General features: G+C 31.2%; 1 protein-coding gene across 1 annotated transcript; it reads right to left on the reverse strand.

Annotated features, from left to right (window-relative positions):
* Positions 1 to 6100: 6100 nt before the first annotated feature.
* Positions 6101 to 13105, reverse strand: LAC14 (laccase 14). Its single transcript, XM_039031166.2, has 6 exons — positions 12988 to 13105; positions 12563 to 12714; positions 11474 to 11718; positions 9666 to 9794; positions 7290 to 8222; positions 6101 to 6237 (listed from the first exon to the last, which is right to left on the reverse strand). The coding sequence occupies exons 1-6, from the start codon at positions 13102 to 13104 to the stop codon at positions 6101 to 6103; spliced, it is 1713 nt and encodes a 570-aa protein (XP_038887094.1). The 5' UTR covers position 13105.
* Positions 13106 to 21096: the final 7991 nt, after the last annotated feature.

A 21096-nucleotide genomic window follows, 5' to 3' on the forward strand; every position in this document is an offset into this window, starting at 1 on the left:
CCCTGTAGTTATAGGGGAGTGGAAAGATGATACGTCATGGGGAGTTACTCTCCCCTCACTCCTTTAAGTTGCAGAAATTCGGTATTTTTAGGGTTGTTCTTTTTTACATGAAAAGATCTCTCTCCCTCTCAAATTTTCTCAAAAGTGAAATACAGAGAAGGAGTTCTCTACCAAAACCATCTAATTTCACTCTTTCAAAAAGGTTTCCACAGATCGATTCTTGCCAAAGATATAGCGAGAAGTCCTTTTGGAGGTGTCTTGTATGAATTAAAAAATGTTAGTGAATTTGATCAAGAATTGATTAAGATTTTGGCGACTGTCTTGAAAGGTAACCTTCTTCTTCCCTGTTTTATATATGTTTAATCTACTATGCTTTTTACTTTCTTTGTTTTAATTCTTGAAATAAAATTGATGAAAAGTGTTCACACGCTTCCGCTTGGGATTCGTTCCCTTCAATAACATGAAATCTCATCAACCCACAGTTTTTTCAATTCATCGATCAATGGAGCTAAGTATACATCTATGTCATTTCTAGGTTATTTATGACTTAAGTATTAATGTGGTCAATGTCATAATATTTTTCATGCACAGCTAAGTTGAAAGGTTATAAATACTAGTATAATTTTCCAACAACTATTTCTTCTACTAAGGTCATCATGAGGATTAATTCCATAAGTGGAGATAGCTAAACAAAGATTTTTTGTTGGAATCTTGAATTTATGGGTGATTTTGGATCGAATGGTAACATAAAATAAAAATAGAAGCAACAAGGCCAAGGAAATGACTAAGCTTGGGCCAAAAAATAGCACCTTAGTCCCAGGGCCTAGATAGGAGGGTTAATTCGTGGCAAAACCTAAATTTATGTTTTCAGTCGAGGCCAACCCTAGAAAAATAGCTAATGGCCATGTCCCACACATACCCAGGCCCAACACTAGAACAAAAATGGGCTTAGGAAGAGATGCTCGGCTTCCCAAGGTTGAGGCCGATCCTAGCCAAGTATGAAACCGAACACACCTCTCAGTCTGGTAGGTTATTTAATTATCCTAAAGTGACTCTAGAACCTTGACTAAACAATCTAGGTCAATCACCTTTATAAATACATCATTATAGCTTCATATGAGGTAGCTTGAATCATACTCTCAAACTCTCTAACTTCCACACTCTTTCACTCCTAGACAAGTAATGGAGTCTGTGTGGCAAGCATCACACTAATGTGGAAGTTTTCTTTGTTGCAAACCACGTTCTTCTCCCTTCCAAACAAACTCACTGCTTGTGTCATGTGAAAGTTAGGTGTGTTTCCTCTATCCAGATTTTGACATCAACAGAAATGATGTATAAGAACTAAATACACAAGCAAACTAATTACATCTCAACTACATATAGTACACAATGTATACAATGATAATATTCAAACTCAAAAGTAAGCTATATGGTACAACCAGACTTATAAATTGAAATAACCAAGAATTTATTAACAAGAAAAACTTGTGGAGATTCAAAAGGTAGTTGAAGCCCGTTTTTTATAAGCACTATCCTGAAGACAATTATTCACTCTGTATAGGCTGCAAGCAGACTATAAAGTTCATCTCACCATAATACAATGACTAATTTTGATAAAATTGCAACCTTGGTTTGCAGAACTCTTGAATACTTACTCTCAACTTAACTCATGATTAAAGAAAGAAAGAAAGAAGAGAACTCTTAAATTTTTAATGGAAAGTTGCAAATTGAGAAACAAGTTGCTATTCATGGCTAGCAACTTAGTAACTCTCTAAAACAAAAAATCAAATCAAATCAATACAAAATTGAAACATTTGTCAAATCTAATTTATTTAAGTTGTTACTTGCCAAAATCAAACATAACTCATTCAAATTAAAAAAACTACAAATTTAACTTTCATATATGTTAAATTTGTACATGAAACATCATCTAATTTGATGGTTTCAATCAATTTGAAATTTCTAACAATCAATTTAATCTACATAATTAAATCTATTTTATGTTTCATTATTCAAGAGTGCTTCACTTTCTTTCACTATATTATAAATTTCCAAACATTCGAAATCTTATATCGATGGACTATATTTCTAGATAAGAACTTAAGTTGTATGTCCTCAAGAACAAAAAAAAAAAACTTATTTGGACCATAAAAATTAAATGAAGTATAAGAACAAAATAACCATATAGTAAAATATTTTTATGAAAAAAAAAAACAATTATACCAAAAACAAGTAAAAAAAAGAGAAAATATTTAGTAGTATAAGAACTAAAACGAAATAAGTTTGAAAGTAGTTGGAACCAATGTGCCTAAATATAGTTTCAAGAAGATGAATACTTATATAGCGTAAACAATAAAAAGTACTTAACGGACATTTGAGGCAAAAAGGTAGTTACTATAGTCTTAAGTTATTATAATTGAGTTATAATAGTTCATGTTTGAGGTGTAAACTATTTTAGTTTGAAAAGAAAATAGTAAACACTACAGTAAAGAATAAAAAAAATGATGAATGTAAAATAGTAAAAACTTTAGTAAATTGAGGTTTTGAAATAACGTCAACTGTAGTTAATTGGAGACTACAAAATAGTAATTAGAGATGATTATTATAGTCTTAGCATAATCCTTACTCCAAACGGCTCGGGAGTTTACATATATAGGCAAGCCATAGGTTAAACTCTCTTAATTTTTATCTCTTTAGAGAAAAAGGTACTAGATACACCATCATAACTCATAAAGGCCCATCATGATTGAAACATAGTTCATTGGAAGGGGCTATTGAGTTTTACCTACTTTTTGTTTTTGATATTGAAGTGAGGTAATGCTCTTGTTGGAGTCTATTTAATAGCTTTAATTATCTACTCTACTCTTCTCTTCCCACTTGGACCAATTCATATATTTCATGGAACTTATTCTCCTCTTGATTGGAACATTTACTTCAGGAACAATATATATTTTAAAGAAATGAAGCACACTTTTTGTAAAATAGGTTTTAAAAAGGATCATTTGTAAATTTAGAAACAACGTTTTCATATTATATTTTATGTTGGTCTTTAATTTCAAATATTTTTATAAGACAATTATTTGACATTTTATCTATTTAAATTAAAAACTATATTTCCTTGACAAAAAGATTAAGAAATATGATTGTTATAGAATATTGAAGAGATTATATCATTTTATAACTCAATATTTTATAGATTTATCAGTATTGGTGAGAGTGGTTATCACCTACTTGATTCCAATATATATATATTAATATTTTGTTAATCTTGCATTTAAAGAAAATCTACACAATTTAACATGAATGGTTTGTAAAAAGACTATAAATTTATTTACTTAGAAAATTTCAGAATTTTAATTAATTGATTCAATAGGATATAAATTGATTCTCCCCAAAATTATATCTCGATATAAACTGTTGTGAAATGCATTCAATAAAAAATATAAGTTGGAAGATGTTGGTACTAAGAAATTCCCTGTGAGAAAATTTTTAGATTAAAAGATGATTGATACTAAGTTGATGGACAGTCAGTCAGAAGAACTACAAATTTATTATAAGTGGTTTGCAAAGTGAGGGATTGGATAATAATGAACCATTCCAAGTTACTATTGTGATTGAGAAGTTGCCTTCTTATTTGAAGGACTTCAAATATTATCTCAAACACAAGCAAAAAGCTCAACTTGAAGTTGAAAGAAGCCAAGGTTCATATCGTTGAAGCTTCAAGGCACAAACCCTAGAAGCAACCAATCAAAATGGAAAATGCAAATCATGGGCCAAGGAATGATGCTATCAAGCATATTTATGGAAATTGTTGTGTTCGTAGTAAGAGTGGCCATACAGCTACAGTTTGCAAACACACAAGAAATGACAAAATTCCAACAAACAGGCAAACGACTTGGAAAATGATGGTTTGATTGTTATTATTTCTAAGGTAAATATGATATGAGATACCAAAGGTTGATTGATTGATACTGGTGTTGTTACTCAAATTTGTATGGACAAGTCATTATTCATTACATATGAGAAACTAGATTGTAGTGATTTAAGCTATACTTGGAAAATACTTCAACTATCTCTATGGAAGGTAAAGACAAGACCCTCTTGAAATGGACTTTTGAAAATTAAGATACTTATCCAAATGAGTATAGTTCATAATACTTGTATCATCAACTCAAGATTAGAAATTTAAATATCACATCCCTTACATTAATTTCATATCTTTGAAAAAAAATATTTTACTTGATTTTATTTATAATTAACTTAAATTACATGAACAACATTGTAATTCTTCCAAAATCCAACCAAAATATCAAGAAAAATTACCGTATAATTCTTTATAAATAAGAAGATGAAAAATAAAAGAAGGTGAGCAGAAAATCTCGTTCAAATTTAATGAAAATAAGCTACTATGTCTTTTTGTTGATATTAAAATTCGAACATTGTAAATTTGTAATTTGGAGAAGAGCATGACTTGAAAAGCAGAAAATCTACATATTAATGTGGTGCTTTCTCACATAAACTTAAATGCCTTAGTCAAAAAGTGTATAAAAGCGCCAAGTTAAGAGTGTGAGTAATCAAAAAGTGTATAAAAACGGTAAGTTGAGAGTTTGAGTATTAGAATGTACTTACCCTCCCTAAAACTATCAGGATGCATTTATCGATATAGTTGACCTAGGTTCTTCTCAATAAGTTTTGGTGCTACTTAAGGATTGTTCATCAACTCCTTAGGGCATGCGAGGGGTGTGTTCCATTTGGCATTTGTGTCGTACATTCAATTTGAACATGTCATCACCTATACAACCATATGTTTTCAACATGCTTACCTCCTTTATCATAATAAATTTATTTAACTCAATAGAAGGTTGAATCTATTTTTATTATACAGAATTTCTAATACTAGAAATTTTCAAATATTTGGCACATGCCACCTATAGATACAAATCACTCATTAATAGTCTAAAATTTAAATTAATACAATAATTAATTTGAGATTTTATAAATCCAAAGGCTAGGAGAGTATAATGATATTTATAAAATTGGAGAAATAAAAATATTATATTTTGAAATAAATTATATATATATATATATAAATATATATATATATATATATATATTATATATATATATGTTTTTTGTTGAAATTTAAGGAATCTGAATTATTGGCCTTGTTTTTATTTTTTTTATTTTTTTGTATGAAAATGGAAATATGGGAATGTGATATGAATATGTTACTGTATAGCAATGGGCACGAGTGTTTAGGTGGGTGCGTGTCAGTCTGTCTCCCACTTATTTCCATTGACTAATCTGTTTACGTACATCTTTTTATCTTTCCCTTCACCATACGATTTCTACCAATTTTCTTCCCATAACTTTTATTTATCACAGATATTTACATTTAAGTTTTAAGTTTATTTTTTAAAATTAATATTTTAATATCGTTAATAATGTAGGTTGACACGTAGATCTCGTTACGGTTTTAGGTCCTTGATGAAACTCCTCTTAGATTGACAAATGCGTCTAGACCAATCTGCACCTAAATAACTCACATATGTATGGTGTTGAATTGGACATATTAGTACAACAAATGCTTAGTTCAGCTAAATGTTTAGAATATTGGTTACCGTTTAAGATAGTAGTGAGAAACTATTTATAGAATCTGTGTCTAGCACTTGCTTGGATAATGTGTTATATCGGTGGTGTCGATGTTGATGTCGTTCTCGAGGTTGCAAGTTTTCAGTCTTTTATCTCGACTTAGATGTTTCTCTTTTAGTGGTAGGGATATCAAACTCAATCCTACTAACCCAACACTTGAGGCTTCGACGTTCTACTTAAGAGGTATGGATTTAGATTTACTTGTGTCTTGGGCCGTTGCTTAGAGCAATACTCAACAATGTAAAACACATTTTTAAGTATAAACAAAGTATGTACATTCATATATTTATAAAAATTGATTTCATTAAGGTGTGAAAAGAGCCTTCAGAAAGAAATTCTATGCATATGTTGATTTTGTGTACAAAACTGTCATAATTTTATTGACTTGCAAAGAAAAGTTAGATGTCAAATATAATACTAAACATTGATAAAGGAAATTAGGTACAAACTAATTGTAGCATGAAGGCAAATCATGTGGTGGGTGAAGAATTTGTTGGTCTAAAGCAAATCCATTTTTCACTAAGAACACCATACTCATGCCCCATACTTGGTGACGCTCTATGTGACAATGCATCAACCACATACCTATAAAAATATCATATAAGAGATTCAGTTTTTCCAAACATATATACGATTTGTTTGAAATGACGTTTTAATTATGCTTAAAAAACCGTTACAAAAGTCATTTCAAATAAGAGCTTAATTAAGAATAGATAATCATGGACATGTATGTGAATCAATATAAATTTAGTTATGTAATTCAATAGGCATTATTCTTTTCATTGATAAGTTAGTTGTGTATTTGTTTGTTTTCATTCGATTTACAATCTTTTAATTGATGGTACATACTTTATATTAGCTAACCTATAAATGTTCATGTTATTGTTAATTTGTTTTCAATAATCCCAAACTGCTATTAAACACAAAGATATATTATAGATTGTTAAATTACATATTTGATTTCTATGGTTTAAAAAATTGAAATTATTTAGAGTTTAGTTCATATAGTTTATAATTAGAATTTAGTCTCTATAGACTATGGTAGAGACTATTTATGAAAGATTTAACCGCTATTTATGAGGACTGTAAAGACTATTTGATGAGGTTTTATCAAAACATAACCACTAAATTTTAACTTTTAGAACTATAGGGATCGAATTCTAACTTTATCCTAACCATGGACTAAATTTATAATTTAACCAAAATTATAATATATTTTATCTTTTATACATATTTTCTTAAATTTCAGTTTAGATTAATATTTTCTTAATTTAGTTTTTGGTTTTTAGTTTGTGAAAATTAAGTATATAAACACTCTTCCCACACCTCTACATTTATTAGTTAGTTATATAATTTATATATACCAATGTTTTAAAAACAAAGCCAAGTGTTTTGAAAACTAAAAAAAAAAATTTGAAAACATATTTTTGGTTTTGGAATTTTTTACTCAATAAAGACAAAAACCAGGTAAAAAATGGAGAAGAAATAGACTAAAAACTAAAGGGTTAGGAAGCTATATTAAGTTTTTGAAGAAAACTATAAGGAAACAGCAATTAACCTTAAAATTTGAAAACAAGTGTAAATAGAATGTAAATCAAAGTGAAAGGTTGCATGAGAACTGTAGTTGAAAAACAAACCTGGATTATTTGCCTTGAATCTGATAGCAACCCAGCCATTGTTAGGAACTCCAACCGTCGTCTCCTCCGGTGGATCGACGAGATTATAGTGTTTGGGGTCGGTTTTGGGGTTGAAATTCCCCAATCCCCATCCTACAACGTGAAAGCTATAGCCATGCAAATGAACAGGATGATTATCACTTGCAAGCACATTAGTACCCTGCAAGATCACCTCCACACTAGCATTATACTCCAAAACCATTACCCTAGTCCCAAAAGAAGTAGCCAACGGTAGATTCTCGCCGGTGTAGTTGAATTTTCTCGGCGGATTTTCCGGGAAATCCGTCGTAAACACGCCACTGACATTGTTGTAATAAGCTTCAAGCAAAGAAGCTGATGGTGTCACAAAGCTCACATTGTTGATGCTTGCAGCAAATCTCTTCCCAAATGGCCCAGCACAAGGCTTGTCATTATTAGAGCAATTCATTAGATTAACCGATAAAACGAAGAACAGACGAGTGTCGACGTTTAATGGAACATCTACAGTCGTCAAGCTTCGTAAACGTTTGGTGAAATCCGTTGCTGCTTCGGTTCTATCATAGGGAGGTAAGTGAGGGAAAAAATGGTTGAGCTTGGGAGTTGGTGGTGTTGTTGAGTACTTTAGAATGGCTATGGCTGTGGAGTTATCAAAGCCAGCACCAAAAGCACTTGAGTAGGATCTTGTAGCCATAATATAGATTCCTGGGGATTGATTTGCAGTGATCAATATGTCCATGGATTGACCTGGTGTGATCATTATGTAATCTGTTTTGATTTGTTTAGTGTAGATCCCGTCTTTTCCGACTAATGTCATTTCATGTTTTGCGATACCGAAGAAGAGATCTTCGTCCATAACTGCGTTGACGATTCGGAGAAGATAGGTTTTGCCCTGCTCCATTGTTAACTCAAATGTTTCTGTAACAAATTTGAGGTAACTTTATATTTTCATGAAGGAAACAAAAATGTATATGTTAAGAAGTTGGATGTGTTTTCTTAACTTGGTTTATATATATATACACTCTCATAATAACAGTACGAAAGTGAAAGATTTATATCTCTGACCTTTTAATTAGCTTAGTTGAGCATAGGCTCTTGTTTAAATTGTTTTAAGAATTCAAATATTTTTGAAAATTTGGACAAGTAAATTATTATAAGGCAAACTATCTTTTTAATCTCTAAATTTTGAAAAATAGATGTGTTTGGTTCCTAAGTTTTTAAAACGTATTTTTTTAGTTCCTAACTTAATAATGTATGGACCTTTTAAACTCATTTTTACAAATTTAGGAACTAGAAAAGTATATTTTGAAAACTTGAGGACCAAATGAATCTATTCTAAAAATTTTAGGGACCAAACGCACATATTCTTCAAAATTCGGGAACTAAAAAGGTAATCTTCCTATGATTATATTTATTCATATCTTTTGACAATAATAATAATATGTGAAGTGAGAGATTCGAACTTCTGATCTTTTAATTAATAATTTTTATACTGTCTCAATGAGCATCGGTTGTTCTTTAAATTGCTTTGAGAATTCAAATGTTTATATTTTCATGAAGGAAATACAAATGCATATGTTAAGAAGCTGAATATGTTTTCTTAACGAGGTTTATATATACATTCTGACAATAATAATATGCAAAGTTGGAGGTTCGAAATTCTAATCTTTTAATCGATAGTTTATATATTAAATTAGTTGTGCATAAACAATTTTTTAAAATTATTTTGAGAATTCAAATGATTATATTTTCATGAAAGGAATAAAATAGATATGTTAAGAAGTTGACTATATTTTCTTAACATGGTTTATATATATATTCTGACAATAATAATACGTAACATGAGATATTCCAACTCCCGACCTCTTAATCAATAGTTTATTCACTATCTCAATTGAGCATAGGTTGTTTTTTTGAATTATAGTTAATATTTTATGGAAACGGAATCCCAAATATTAAGAAATTGTTAGAAGAAATCAAGAATGACAAAAACTTAAAAAAAAAAAAAAAAAAAGTACATAAGAGCAAATACACCCAAACAATAATAACATATGAAAGTCAAAATTCAAATGAGGTAAGATAATAATAATAATAATTATAATTAAAGAAGGTAAGACTATTATTAGTTTTAAGAAAGAGAAATAATTTCAAATGGTAAAACTGTTGAAAATATTTACAAAATATAGTAAAATTTTAGAACTATCAATGATAGATGTTGGTAAACACTGATAAACTTCTCTAAGTAGTTCTAAAATTTTGCTATACCTTGTAAATATTTTGATTTATTTTTCTATATTAAAAAAAAACCCTTTTAAGAAATGGAAGAATTTGTATAGAAAATTTAATTAAAGATTTGAGTACCTTGTTTGGAACATGGATAAAGATATCCTGGTTGGCCATTGATAGTGTAGGCATCTGAAAGTATTGGTTCTCCACCTCTTCTTTTTGCATTCTTTGGTATTTCCATTACATCTTCCTTCCACCACTCACCTAAAATAAATTAAAATTCTCTCTCATTTTCAATTTTCTTTAAATAATATACTAACATTTTCCAAAATATATATTTTCAGGACTTGAACTTCACTAATAGTTTTTTTTTTAGGCGTTTGGGACACGGAATTGGTTATTATAGTCCTAGTTATTATAGTTTGAGTATAATAGTTTGTGTTTAAGGTATAAATTATTTTAATTTAGGTTATAATAGTATGTCGGAAGTATGTAAACTATTTTAATTCGAGAAGTAAATAGTAAATACTATGGCAAAATATACGTTCTTTAAAATGTCTATCTCTTGTTATCAAAATTATAACTAAGCCGATGAAAAAGAATTATTAAGGAAAGAACAAGATGATTATTAAACACACACACCTTGTTTCTAAGAAAGGATAGTTCTAATTCTATCTTTTAATTTTTTTTAAAAAAAAAATATAAATTTCAAGTCTTATTTCTTTACATTACATTGTTCTTCTTCAAATTTTCACAAATTCATTAAATATTAAAAATAAAATTTTATTATCAACCAATTTCAACGTTTACAGTAGTGAGTGACTAAGAACTGAAAACATACATTTAGCTTAATTGTTTTAAATTTTTCATTAAAAAAACCTAAACTTTAATGTTAAAAATAGCTAAACCTCACCAAACAAAAAAGGGTAAGAAACTATAATTTTTACAGAAACATAAAAGTAAGCTCCATGGATATCCTTTTTAAAACAAAATAATAATAATAATAATAATAATAAATCATGTTTTGGTTCCGAAACCTTTGTTGATTTAGTCTCCAAACTTTCAAATTTATTGTCCTTAATTTTATATTATTTTTCATGCATTGATGAAACAGTTTTATATATATGATACTAAAATGAATACAATTTCAAGCCACATAGGTTAAAACCAAATACGAAGCTAATTGAAAATTATATATCCATATATAAGCTTTTTCTAAAAAAAGAATAATATTATTTATACATGTATCGGGTCCACGATTTCTTAAACTTATTTTTGTCACTATTTTTCACCCGACCTTATTTTTATCATTATTTATTAAAATAATATAATTATTTTAATTATTTTCATATATAATAAAAACAAGGTTTAAATCTTATTTTAGTCTCTGAATTTAACTTTTAAAAAAAGGCTTATTTTAGTCCAATGCTATTAAAATTATGTTAATTCTCCAACAGAAATGTGAGACAACTTGTATTTTTTGATGACTATATTCTACATGCATTGAATAAGATGAGAATGAAGTAAAATCTCAACAACCAACACGCCAAAATATTGAAGGACCAATGAACAAAAAATGTCTTTTAAATTTTCCTGCTTTTCCATCTTATTCAAAATTGAAACTCTAGATTTTTTTAGCATAGCTAACTTATTTGATTAGTCATCAAAAAACACAAACTACCTCGACAATTTGTAAAATAGTTCACAAAATCTTAATATAATAAGAACCAAAATAAATACTTTTTAAAAGTTCAAGGACTAAAATGAATTATTTTCAAAGTACAGTGACCAAAGTAAAACAATATTAAAAATTCAGGGATTAAAACTGATATTTTTAAAAGTTTAAGGACCAAAATAGAATATTGTTCAGAAAAATGTGCAAAATAAAATTTTGAAAATGAAGAAACTTGAACGAAAGTGCACAAATGTAGAAATAGAGTTACCAATAACAATTGGGATTTGTGCATAGGGTTGAGGAAAGGGGTAAGAGGTTGATGGGCCTGGATGAACAATGAGAGGCCCATGGGCTGTGGCCCGAGCCCAACCACTGTGAGCATGCCACCACATGGTTCCTTCTTCTTTGGTGAGTTGAATTTCATAACTGAAGCTTTTGCCTGCTTGAATTGGGCATTGTGTTATGTACTCAGGACCATCATACCATGGATTTCTAATTTGTCTGACACCATGCCTGCATTATTTATCCCGAAATTTGAAGTTAATATCTGTTTGGTCTCTCAAATTTCAAAATAGATACTTTAGTCACTAGAATTTGGAAACTATTTTTAAACGATCCTTAAGTTGACGTTGGTTGACCAACGAAAAAAATGACATGACATGTTCAATTGAGTTGTAATTTTTATTAATTTAAAACTTTAGGGATGAAGAAGGCATTTTCCTAATGCATGTCGAAGCCAACAATGACCTCGATTTCAAATAGCTTTCCTAAAATGTTAAGAGGAAAGAAATATTAGACTTTACATTAATTCTAAAATAAACACATGATTCAAATAAAATGTTATATCTATAATATCTAATAGAAAAAGGACTACCCATTATTACAAATTTATGAAATTTTTACTTAAAATGTTGTATTCCAAATTAGGTCAGAAGTTTAAGTTATATAATATGAAGATTATTTTGTGAAATACTATTCCTGTCCTTTGTTTAATTATAATTAATGTAATTTCAAATACTTAATTTTAGTTTCTATATTTTCTACGAATCTTAAATTTAGTCTTAATTTTTATCAAAATTGGTGCAGTAAAAATAATAATTTTTATACAACAAAAAATAATAAAAGTTTTTGAAAAATTAACGTTAAAATTAATAATAATAACTAAATGTAAGATTTATCAAAAGTATAAAGACGAAAATGTATTTTAACCTATATTATTTGTCTCTTTTTTTGTGTTAATTAATCATGAAGACAGAGGTTCAAGGTCAAACCATCGACCTTTTGAATGGTAATTAGTGTCTTATTGATGAATTAATTAATATCGTATAAGAAGAAAGAAAGGGAAAAGAAGTCAAACCAATGGAAAGTGATATTATATTTTGTGTTGTTAATCACATAAACAGTGATTTTATCTCCTCTATGAGCTTCCAATGTTGGCCCTGGAAACTGTCCATTGACTGTCAAAATGTTCTTGGAGCTGCAAAGCTTGGTGAATGGTGATAACTTCACCTATTGCATAGTAAAATTCCCAATCCAAAATAATATTACAAATAAAGAATTGATAATTAAGGAGTGAGACAAAAGATGATATTGGTCATCCAAGTGTGGAGATTTAAAATAAAAATGATAATAGAGTGAGTTAGTAATCCGGAAATTTGTAGTTCAAATTTTCCTACCTCCAATTGTACTAAAGAAAAGAAAAAACGCCGAGATTCACATCTTCACCTTACATTTATTTATAACGTAATACTATTCGGAAACACAACATTTAGAAGAACATACCTCAAAATTATAATGATGAGTTTCTGCTGCTGCAAAGGGACCAAAGAGGAGGAAGCAGAAAGGTAATAGCCATGAGAGCTTTGTGATGAAGCCAATGGAACAACCTCTCAAGCCCATCTTTTTCAATACTAAATTGAAGGAATTATATGATGATGGTAATATAGGGGCAGTCCCAAAGAGTTGGAATAAGTTTTTTTTCCTTTTTTTTTAAATAATTATTTTGCTTTATTACTCTTCCTTTTATATCTCTCATAACTATTTTTAATATCCAATCATTTTATTATAAATTGGCTTTAAATGGTATGTTATTATGGTCAAAGTAAATTAGGGTTCGTGGCCCAATTAGTAATTTTCTTTTCAGTATTTTCCTTATTAGATTTTTCTTTCTTGTATTCTTTAGTTGTAAGGTATTATGATTAAATTAATTATTTATTATAATATACAAAGAAAAATATCATATTATAATATAATAAATGGTCTTTAGGGGAGTCTCTTTGTAGGATATTTGTGCTTGCTAAAAAAACATTATATTTGTAAGGACCCAGCTTTTTAAAAATAGACCTTGGGCATTACTATGCAGGTATGGTTAGAAAACATAAAATTTGACTAAAATTGAAGTTAATGACAACATAAATTCACAAAGGTTTTAATAAACGAAATAATAATTTGGTTTGTTTAGGATCTCTTAAACGATAATTTAAAACAAAATAGAGATTTCAAAATGAGACGTTTGACACATTTCAAGACCAGCCCTTTTTACTCTTAAATAGTTCAACAAACAAAAGTCACAATGTGGAAGTCATAGTTTGTAGAAATATAAGTTATTGTATCTTTTTCTTTAGAATAATTAGGAAAATTTAGGGGAAAAAATGTGTTAAGTTGATATGAAATTCATAGCAAATAATTCTACTCTGTGATTCATGTGTTTACAAAATCTTAACTTTGAAAATTATAAAATTGGTCATAGTTATAGGATTTGAAGAAAAATAAAGAAAAATGACCAAAGAAGAAAAAGTTGCAGCCTTGAATGCATAGAAGAGATTAGCTCAATGCTCAACTTTGCAACACAAAAAACTACGCGATGAGACGAAACATGAAGAGATAAAATGACAAACATGTAGGTGGTGGACGTCATATCAAGATGCAAGTTGGTAGCTGATTTGAGACATCTGAAGTCAATGAATCTGTGACGGGGTACATCATGGCATGAAATTAAATGAAAAGTGTCAGTGCATCATTATAGAGAGGCAAAGAACCTTCTTTTTTATACCTATAAATAGCCCATTAAAGATTTGTTTAAGTATCAAATCGACTTTACTAAAAAATTGGTCGAAGTTCTATCCATTCTTCACCTGAAACCCGCCATTGTCACTACTCTTTCAAGCTTTTCTTTGGAGAATTCTGTGTGAGAGATCAGTTTTCTTCTCTGAAAAAGGAGAAGGGAGACCACCACCACCGTGCAACCACTTTGAAGTAGCACCATTAGAGCCAAAGAAAACAAGAAATTGTGACCTACAACTTGACATCTTTTATTTCTTGTTTTTCATTACATTTTCTTGGCAGTTTCATTCTTGAATTAAGTTGCAGAGATTGAAAAACTCTTTAACCTTTATATGAATACAATGTCTTCCATATTCTATCCATCCATATTTCCTTTTGTAAGCATGTGCGACTAAATTATTAATGGGTTAAGGAAGATAAGCTAACATTTTTACTAAGTTGTGCATAAGTAGGAGCATCTTCTTTAATGCATACATAGTGAGTTGCTGAGATCAAAGCGAGAGATTGGTCTAAGTAAAAAAAAAAAAAAAAAATCAACTGCTTGAGAGAGTATGTAATTGTGGAACTTGTTAAAAAAGGATAGAAGTGGCTTTAGAGATAAAGTTAACATCTTGCAATCAAAATGACTCTCCAACGAACAATAGATGCCACTAGAAGCGAGACCTCATTATTCTCTAGGAACTAAGGAGAGAAGAGTGGTCTCTCACACCTTGGTTGAGGAAGAAGAATAGAGAATATGGAAAAGAGAAATTTGAGAGGAGAATAATTTCGGAGACTAGGATTTCATTTCACCAAATGAATTCCCTGCCCTAATTTGGGCAAAATAATGATGAATTTATATGGAGACTTTCTCTATAGCTTTCCAAAATTACCCTTAGGGCTAATTTACCTAAATAACAATTATTTAATTAATTAAATAATCATATTAAATCCAATTTATTATATGTTTAATTAATAAACATCATATGTTTATTTTCCTCCACCTTTCAAAATTAATTAATTAATTCTTTTTGAATCAAATTTATAAGAGTTTAATACTTGAATCCTATTCAAATATTTCTCTCTTAATTATAGATTAGATCTATTATTAACCATATCATATTAATCTCATTGATATGTTATTCCATCAATTGATTTGAACAATTCAAATCATTCCTCTTTTCCTACAGATTAGAAGCTCTATGAGATTAATTAATTAAACTCTTTAATTAAATTAATCAATATTCATTAACTACTGAAAACTTCACGAAAGCTTGATAGTTGACCGATAGTTGCACTGTTCGCACTGTAGTTATATTTCTGTGTCCACAGATATAACCAGTCAACAGTGAGTCAACCCTTCACAGATCGCTAATGACAACAGTTGGGTCAAATTACCGTTTTACCCTTATAGTTACATCTAACTCCTTCAGTACCACTGATCCCTCTAATGAACAAACAGTTTATAGTCCAACTAAAAATTAACACCTCTTGGACCAGTGAGAGGTTGAGGTCTCAATGTTCAAGACCCAGAATCAGCTATTAAGGGAGCAATTTTTCTACTTCCTCTAAAGACGGGAATGAGTGAATTCCATCTTTTGTAGTTGTGTTCCCAACTACCCACTTGAACAAATCCCCAAAATGGTAGACTTGTTGAGTCGACTAACCTGGCCACTCTCACCCATACAAATCAAAGGATTGCTCTCATAGACAGGAGTTCACAACTCATTTAGGATTAAGGTCAAGTCACCTATGTCATCGTAGTGAAATGTAAGTCTCTTCTATCAACAGTGTTATATAGAGAGTCTATTCATTTCGTGGTCCGGTCTTATACAAACTCTTTATATAGAATACCTCTGCTCGCATGTCTCTACATAAATGATCAAGATCAGATCATTTCGAGCACTTTCCAACAACTATAACATCTACAAAATGGGTCATATTCGTAATGTCACCAGGATAAGGTACTCAATTTTATCCATATACTAATGACCATTTAAGTTATCACTTAAATATGATCCACATGTATGTCTCCACATACATGTTTAAGTTTTATCAAATAACCTTGGATCTTAGTTTATTGGATTGAATTAATGCAATCTAAACGTCAATAAAATACCTCTTATTTTATTAGATATATAATTTGTCTTTACAAACCACAAGATATATGAGATGTAGGACATAAACTCCAACATGTCTAGCCTAGTGCAAAGGAGAGCATACATTAAGCTGCCCAACTGAGACATAGGGAATACGTCTCATATCCTTATCTTCTTGAGGTGTCTTAGGACACTGTTTCTTAGACAACTGAACCTCATACTTGAAAGGTAATAACTCCTTCTTAGAGTTTTGCATCGAATATCGAATCAACATCTTATCGATATAAGTTGCTTGAGACAGAGCCAGTATTCTGTTCTTGTGCTCCCTAATAATTTGGTTCTCAAATACATTCTGCACCTCTCCCAAATATTTCATTTGGAATTTAGTTGCCAGCCATTTCTTGGTATCAATAAGGTACCTACATCATTCCCAATGATAGGATATCCTCCACATAAAATAATAAGAAAGCTACTTTATCATTGATGATTTTATCCTCCACATAAAATAATAAGAAAGCTACTTTACCGTTGATGATTTTCTTGAAGACACAATGTTCATCGACGTTTTGATTGTTGGGATTGGTGTCCTAATTCTCTCGGTGATCTCGTAGTTTGTAAGCATCTATACACATTATTATTAATAAAATAAATGTTATTTTATAAGAATTTACTCAAATCCAATAAATTAAGATCTGTGGTTATTTCATGTAACTTAAGCATGTATATGAGACATACAAGTGGATCATGCCTTAAGTAATAACCTAAATGGTCTGTAGTAGATGAATAAAGGAGGGATACCTTATCCTATTGACACTACGAATACGGCCCACTTTGTAGATGTTTATAGGTGTTTTAAAGTACTACAGTCTGATCCTGACCATTCATGTGGAGACATGCGAGCGGAGGTATACTATACAAAGAGTTTGTATAAGACCAGGCCACGAGATGATTAGTCTCTTTATATTACGCCGTTGATAATTTAGACTTACATTTCACTAGGATGACCATAGGTGATGACCTTAATCCTGAGTGAGTTGGAAACTCCTGCTCATGAGGGTGGTCCTTTGATTGTATAGGTGAGAATGGCCAGATTTCCAACTCAACAAGTCTACCTTTTTGGGGATTCGTCTAATTGAGGAGCTAGGAACTCAGCTACACAAAATGGAATTCACTCCTTCCCCAAAGCAGGGTAAGTAGATAGATTTCTCCCTTAAGAGCTAATTTCGGGTCTTGAACATAGTGGCCACACCTTCTCTTGGGAAGTGAGGACTCAGTCATAGTAGGACTATGACTTATGGTTCATTAGAGAAATCAGTGGTACTTAAGGAGTTAGATGTAACTATAGGGGCAAAACGGTAAATTGGTCCAACTGTACTTACGAGCGATTTGTGAAGGGTCATCGCACTATTGACTGGTTATATCCAATGGACACAGAAATATATCTATAGTGCGAAGAGTACAGCTGTCGATCTTTAATGGAGTGACCAACAGTTAACAGATGGTGGATCTCTTGACTAAAGAGTTTAGTCAGTTATTCACGTACCGTTGGAGCTTCAAGCTACAGGTCCATGAGGTTCCCTTGGTAGCTCAATGGGTTCAAGTTGAGAATCATATTTTGGGTTAGTTTGAAGTGTTCAAATTAACAAGAGGAAATTAAATTATAAGTTATATAATTGAAATGATGTATCAGATACATAAATTGGAGGAAATAATATAATATGATTTATATTAAATACCATAAAAATAAAAAAAGGACTATGATTTATATGTTTCATATGATGAAATATTAAAACTATAGGTTATAAATATAATATGATTAGTTGGTTATTATATTTATTTTTAACATATTAATTATGTGATAATTACTTATTCTTTTTCTCTAATAACCGAATTGAGTGGGAGGTTATTGGAAGTTATGGTAATTGTGAGATAAAAATGAAAATGGTTTTCCAAAATTAAGTGGTTGATTCACTTGGATTAATCTCACAAAAGGCTATCAAGTAAAAAGGTTTTACTAAGCGATAACACTGAGAGCATATACGACCGAGCTATGAGTTTACTATATGATAGTTACTCACTTAATCATGCTACACGACCGAGTAACAAAGTCTATATGATAGGCTTCATCTTCTAAACGATCGAGTACATCGTCTATACGATAGATAGTATTCATCTCCCACTTACTCGATCGTCTACCTCCTGCTTTTCTTAATTCAAGATCATACAAAGCCCACAACTTCTGGATTCTCACAGCTAGAATACTAAAGTAACTATTGTGGTGGTGTTCTAATTCTATTCGAGGATCGAGTTGGATTCGATTGGGTTTAAGGTGCATCAAGTCGTTCGTGCTGTTGGCTATTCCGTTCGTTGAGATCGTGTTCTGATCGTTGCGTTCGAGATCGTGTTGATTAAACGATTTTCTAAACGATCGAAGGATACTTGAAGAAGAGTTCTTCAAAGGTTCGCATATTCTATCCCTTGTATCTTCATATCTTGTAACATGCTGTAATTTATAATTATGCATAATATGTTTTTTTCCAATTAGATTGTCATTGTTTGTGTTAATTCTCAATGGGATTTGGAACGTTCCACTTCCGCTGCTCACAGGATATCTATGTTTAGGTTTCCTTCAATTGGTATTAGAGCCAGGTTGTTCTGATATTCCAAATATCATTGTTGTATTGAACTTCTTTTACAGGCATGGTGGGTAATAAGTTTTCTACAATGCGTTTAACTGTTAAATGTGTTTGTGGATGTATTGATGGATGTTTACGGGATGATTGCCTCTGTTTAAAGCTTTCTTTAAGTTTACAAAGTGTTAATTTGTAAGGGCCCCTGCATTTTTGGGCATAATTAACAAACAATCGAGTCTGTATTCAAAGTGTTTGAAGTGTCTTGAGTCATTCGTAATGAAGTTTCGAAGCATGGAGATGTTGTTATCATCGAAAAAGAAGACCAAATTTTGGTCGCATTGTGTAGCCTAGGCTAAACGATCGTTCAAATTTTCCTCCAAAATAATGTATCTCATACATTTAGTCAATTATATCATATATAATTAACTAGTCAAATTATATCATATACAATCGAACTTCCTCTTGTCAATTGGAACATTTCAAATTAACCCAAATACTGACTAAAACTCTTTAGCCACGAGATCCACCATCTGTTAACTATCAAGCATTCCACTAAAGACCAAAAGTTGAACTCTTTTTACCACATATATATTTCTGTATCCATCGGATATAACCAATTATGAGTATGATGACCCTTCACAGATGCTCGTAAGTAATGTTGGGCCAAATTATCATTTTGCCCTTATAGTTACATCTCACTCCTTAAGTACCACTAATTCCTCTAATGAACAATACAACATAGTCCAACTATATGTGAACACCTCTCGGGCCAAGAGAAGGTGTGTGGCGCCACATCGTTCAAGCCCTAGAATCAGCCCTCAAGGGAGTTATCTATGTACCTACCCCTGCCTCGGGGAAGGAGTGAATTTCATCTTGTGTAGCTGAGTTCCCAGCTCCCAAATCAGATGAATCCCCAAAGTGGTAGGTTTGAATCGACAACCTGGCACTTGCACCCATACAAATCAAAGGACCGCCCTCAATGGCAGGAGTTTCCAACTCACTCATGATTGAGGTCATGTTACCTATGGTCATCCTAGTGAAGTGAAGTCTCTATCATGAATGGTGTTATATAACGAGACGTTAACACTTCATAGTCAGGTCTTATACAAACTCTTTGTATAGGATGCCCCTGCCCACATGTCTCTAACACAAATGATTAGGATCATACCATCTGTGATAAGTCACAATATTTGTGACCATTCTACAAAGCGGGCCACATCCGTAGTGTTACCAGGATAAGGTTTCCCTCCTATATCCATATACTACATACCATTTTGGTTATCACTCAAGACATGATCCACTTGTATGTCACCACATACATGCTTAAGTTACATACAGATAACCAGGGATTTTATGTTTAATTGTTTATAGTAAAGCAAATAAAAAATGCAACTGAGCAAAAAACAAAATGTGAAGTAAAATATCATATATTATACAACAAAAGCGTTTTTACAAACTGTTTACAAACTACAGGACACGAGACTTTAGGGTAACAAAATGGATGAGTACAGAGCATCATGTACATCAAACTGCCAACGGTAGACGCATATGGGACCCATCTCATCTCCTCAACCTCTTGAGGCGTCTTAGGACACATGTCCTTAGACAAAGTGACTCCATGCCTGAACGGTAGTAGGCCCCTCTTAGAGTCCTGCATCGAGTACTTGAGTAGCATCTTGTCAATGTACAATGCTTGAGACAGTGCTAGCACTTTGTTCTTACGATCCCGAAAGATCTGTATACCAAGAACAAACTGAGCCTTTCCCAAATCTTTCATTTGGAATTGGGTCGCTAGCTAGTTCTTAACTGCAGTTAGTAGACCTACATCATTCCCAATGAGTAGTATATCGTCTACGTACAACACTAAGAAGACTACTGAAGTGTTGATGATCTTCTTGTAGACACAAGGTTCTTCAACGTTTTGGTCAAAGCCATACAACTTGATCACAGTATCAAACCGTATATTCCAAGATCGAAACACCTGTTTCAGCCAATAAATGGACCGATTCAGTTTGCAACCTTTTGCTCTTGACCTTGGGCTATGAATCCTTTGGGTTGTTGATAACGGGCAGAAATGCACGTTATCATGGAACTAACTTCTTAAACAATGTTGGATT

This window comes from Benincasa hispida, chromosome 5, assembly GCF_027475165.1.
Source record: "Benincasa hispida cultivar pf3 chromosome 5, pf3_genome.v1.1, whole genome shotgun sequence".
NCBI lineage: Eukaryota > Viridiplantae > Streptophyta > Magnoliopsida > Cucurbitales > Cucurbitaceae > Benincasa > Benincasa hispida.

Excerpts from the sequence above, each read along its gene's own strand:
- LAC14 (XM_039031166.2), bottom strand. The coding sequence starts at position 13,104 with ATGGGCTTGAGAGGTTGTTCCATTGGCTTCATCACAAAGCTCTCATGG. Across the intron at positions 12,715-12,987 it reads CTCATCATTATAATTTTGAG|GTGAAGTTATCACCATTCAC; the intron begins GTATGTTCTTCT and ends ACTATGCAATAG. Across the intron at positions 11,719-12,562 it reads TATAATATCACTTTCCATTG|GCATGGTGTCAGACAAATTA; the intron begins GTTTGACTTCTT and ends TAAATAATGCAG.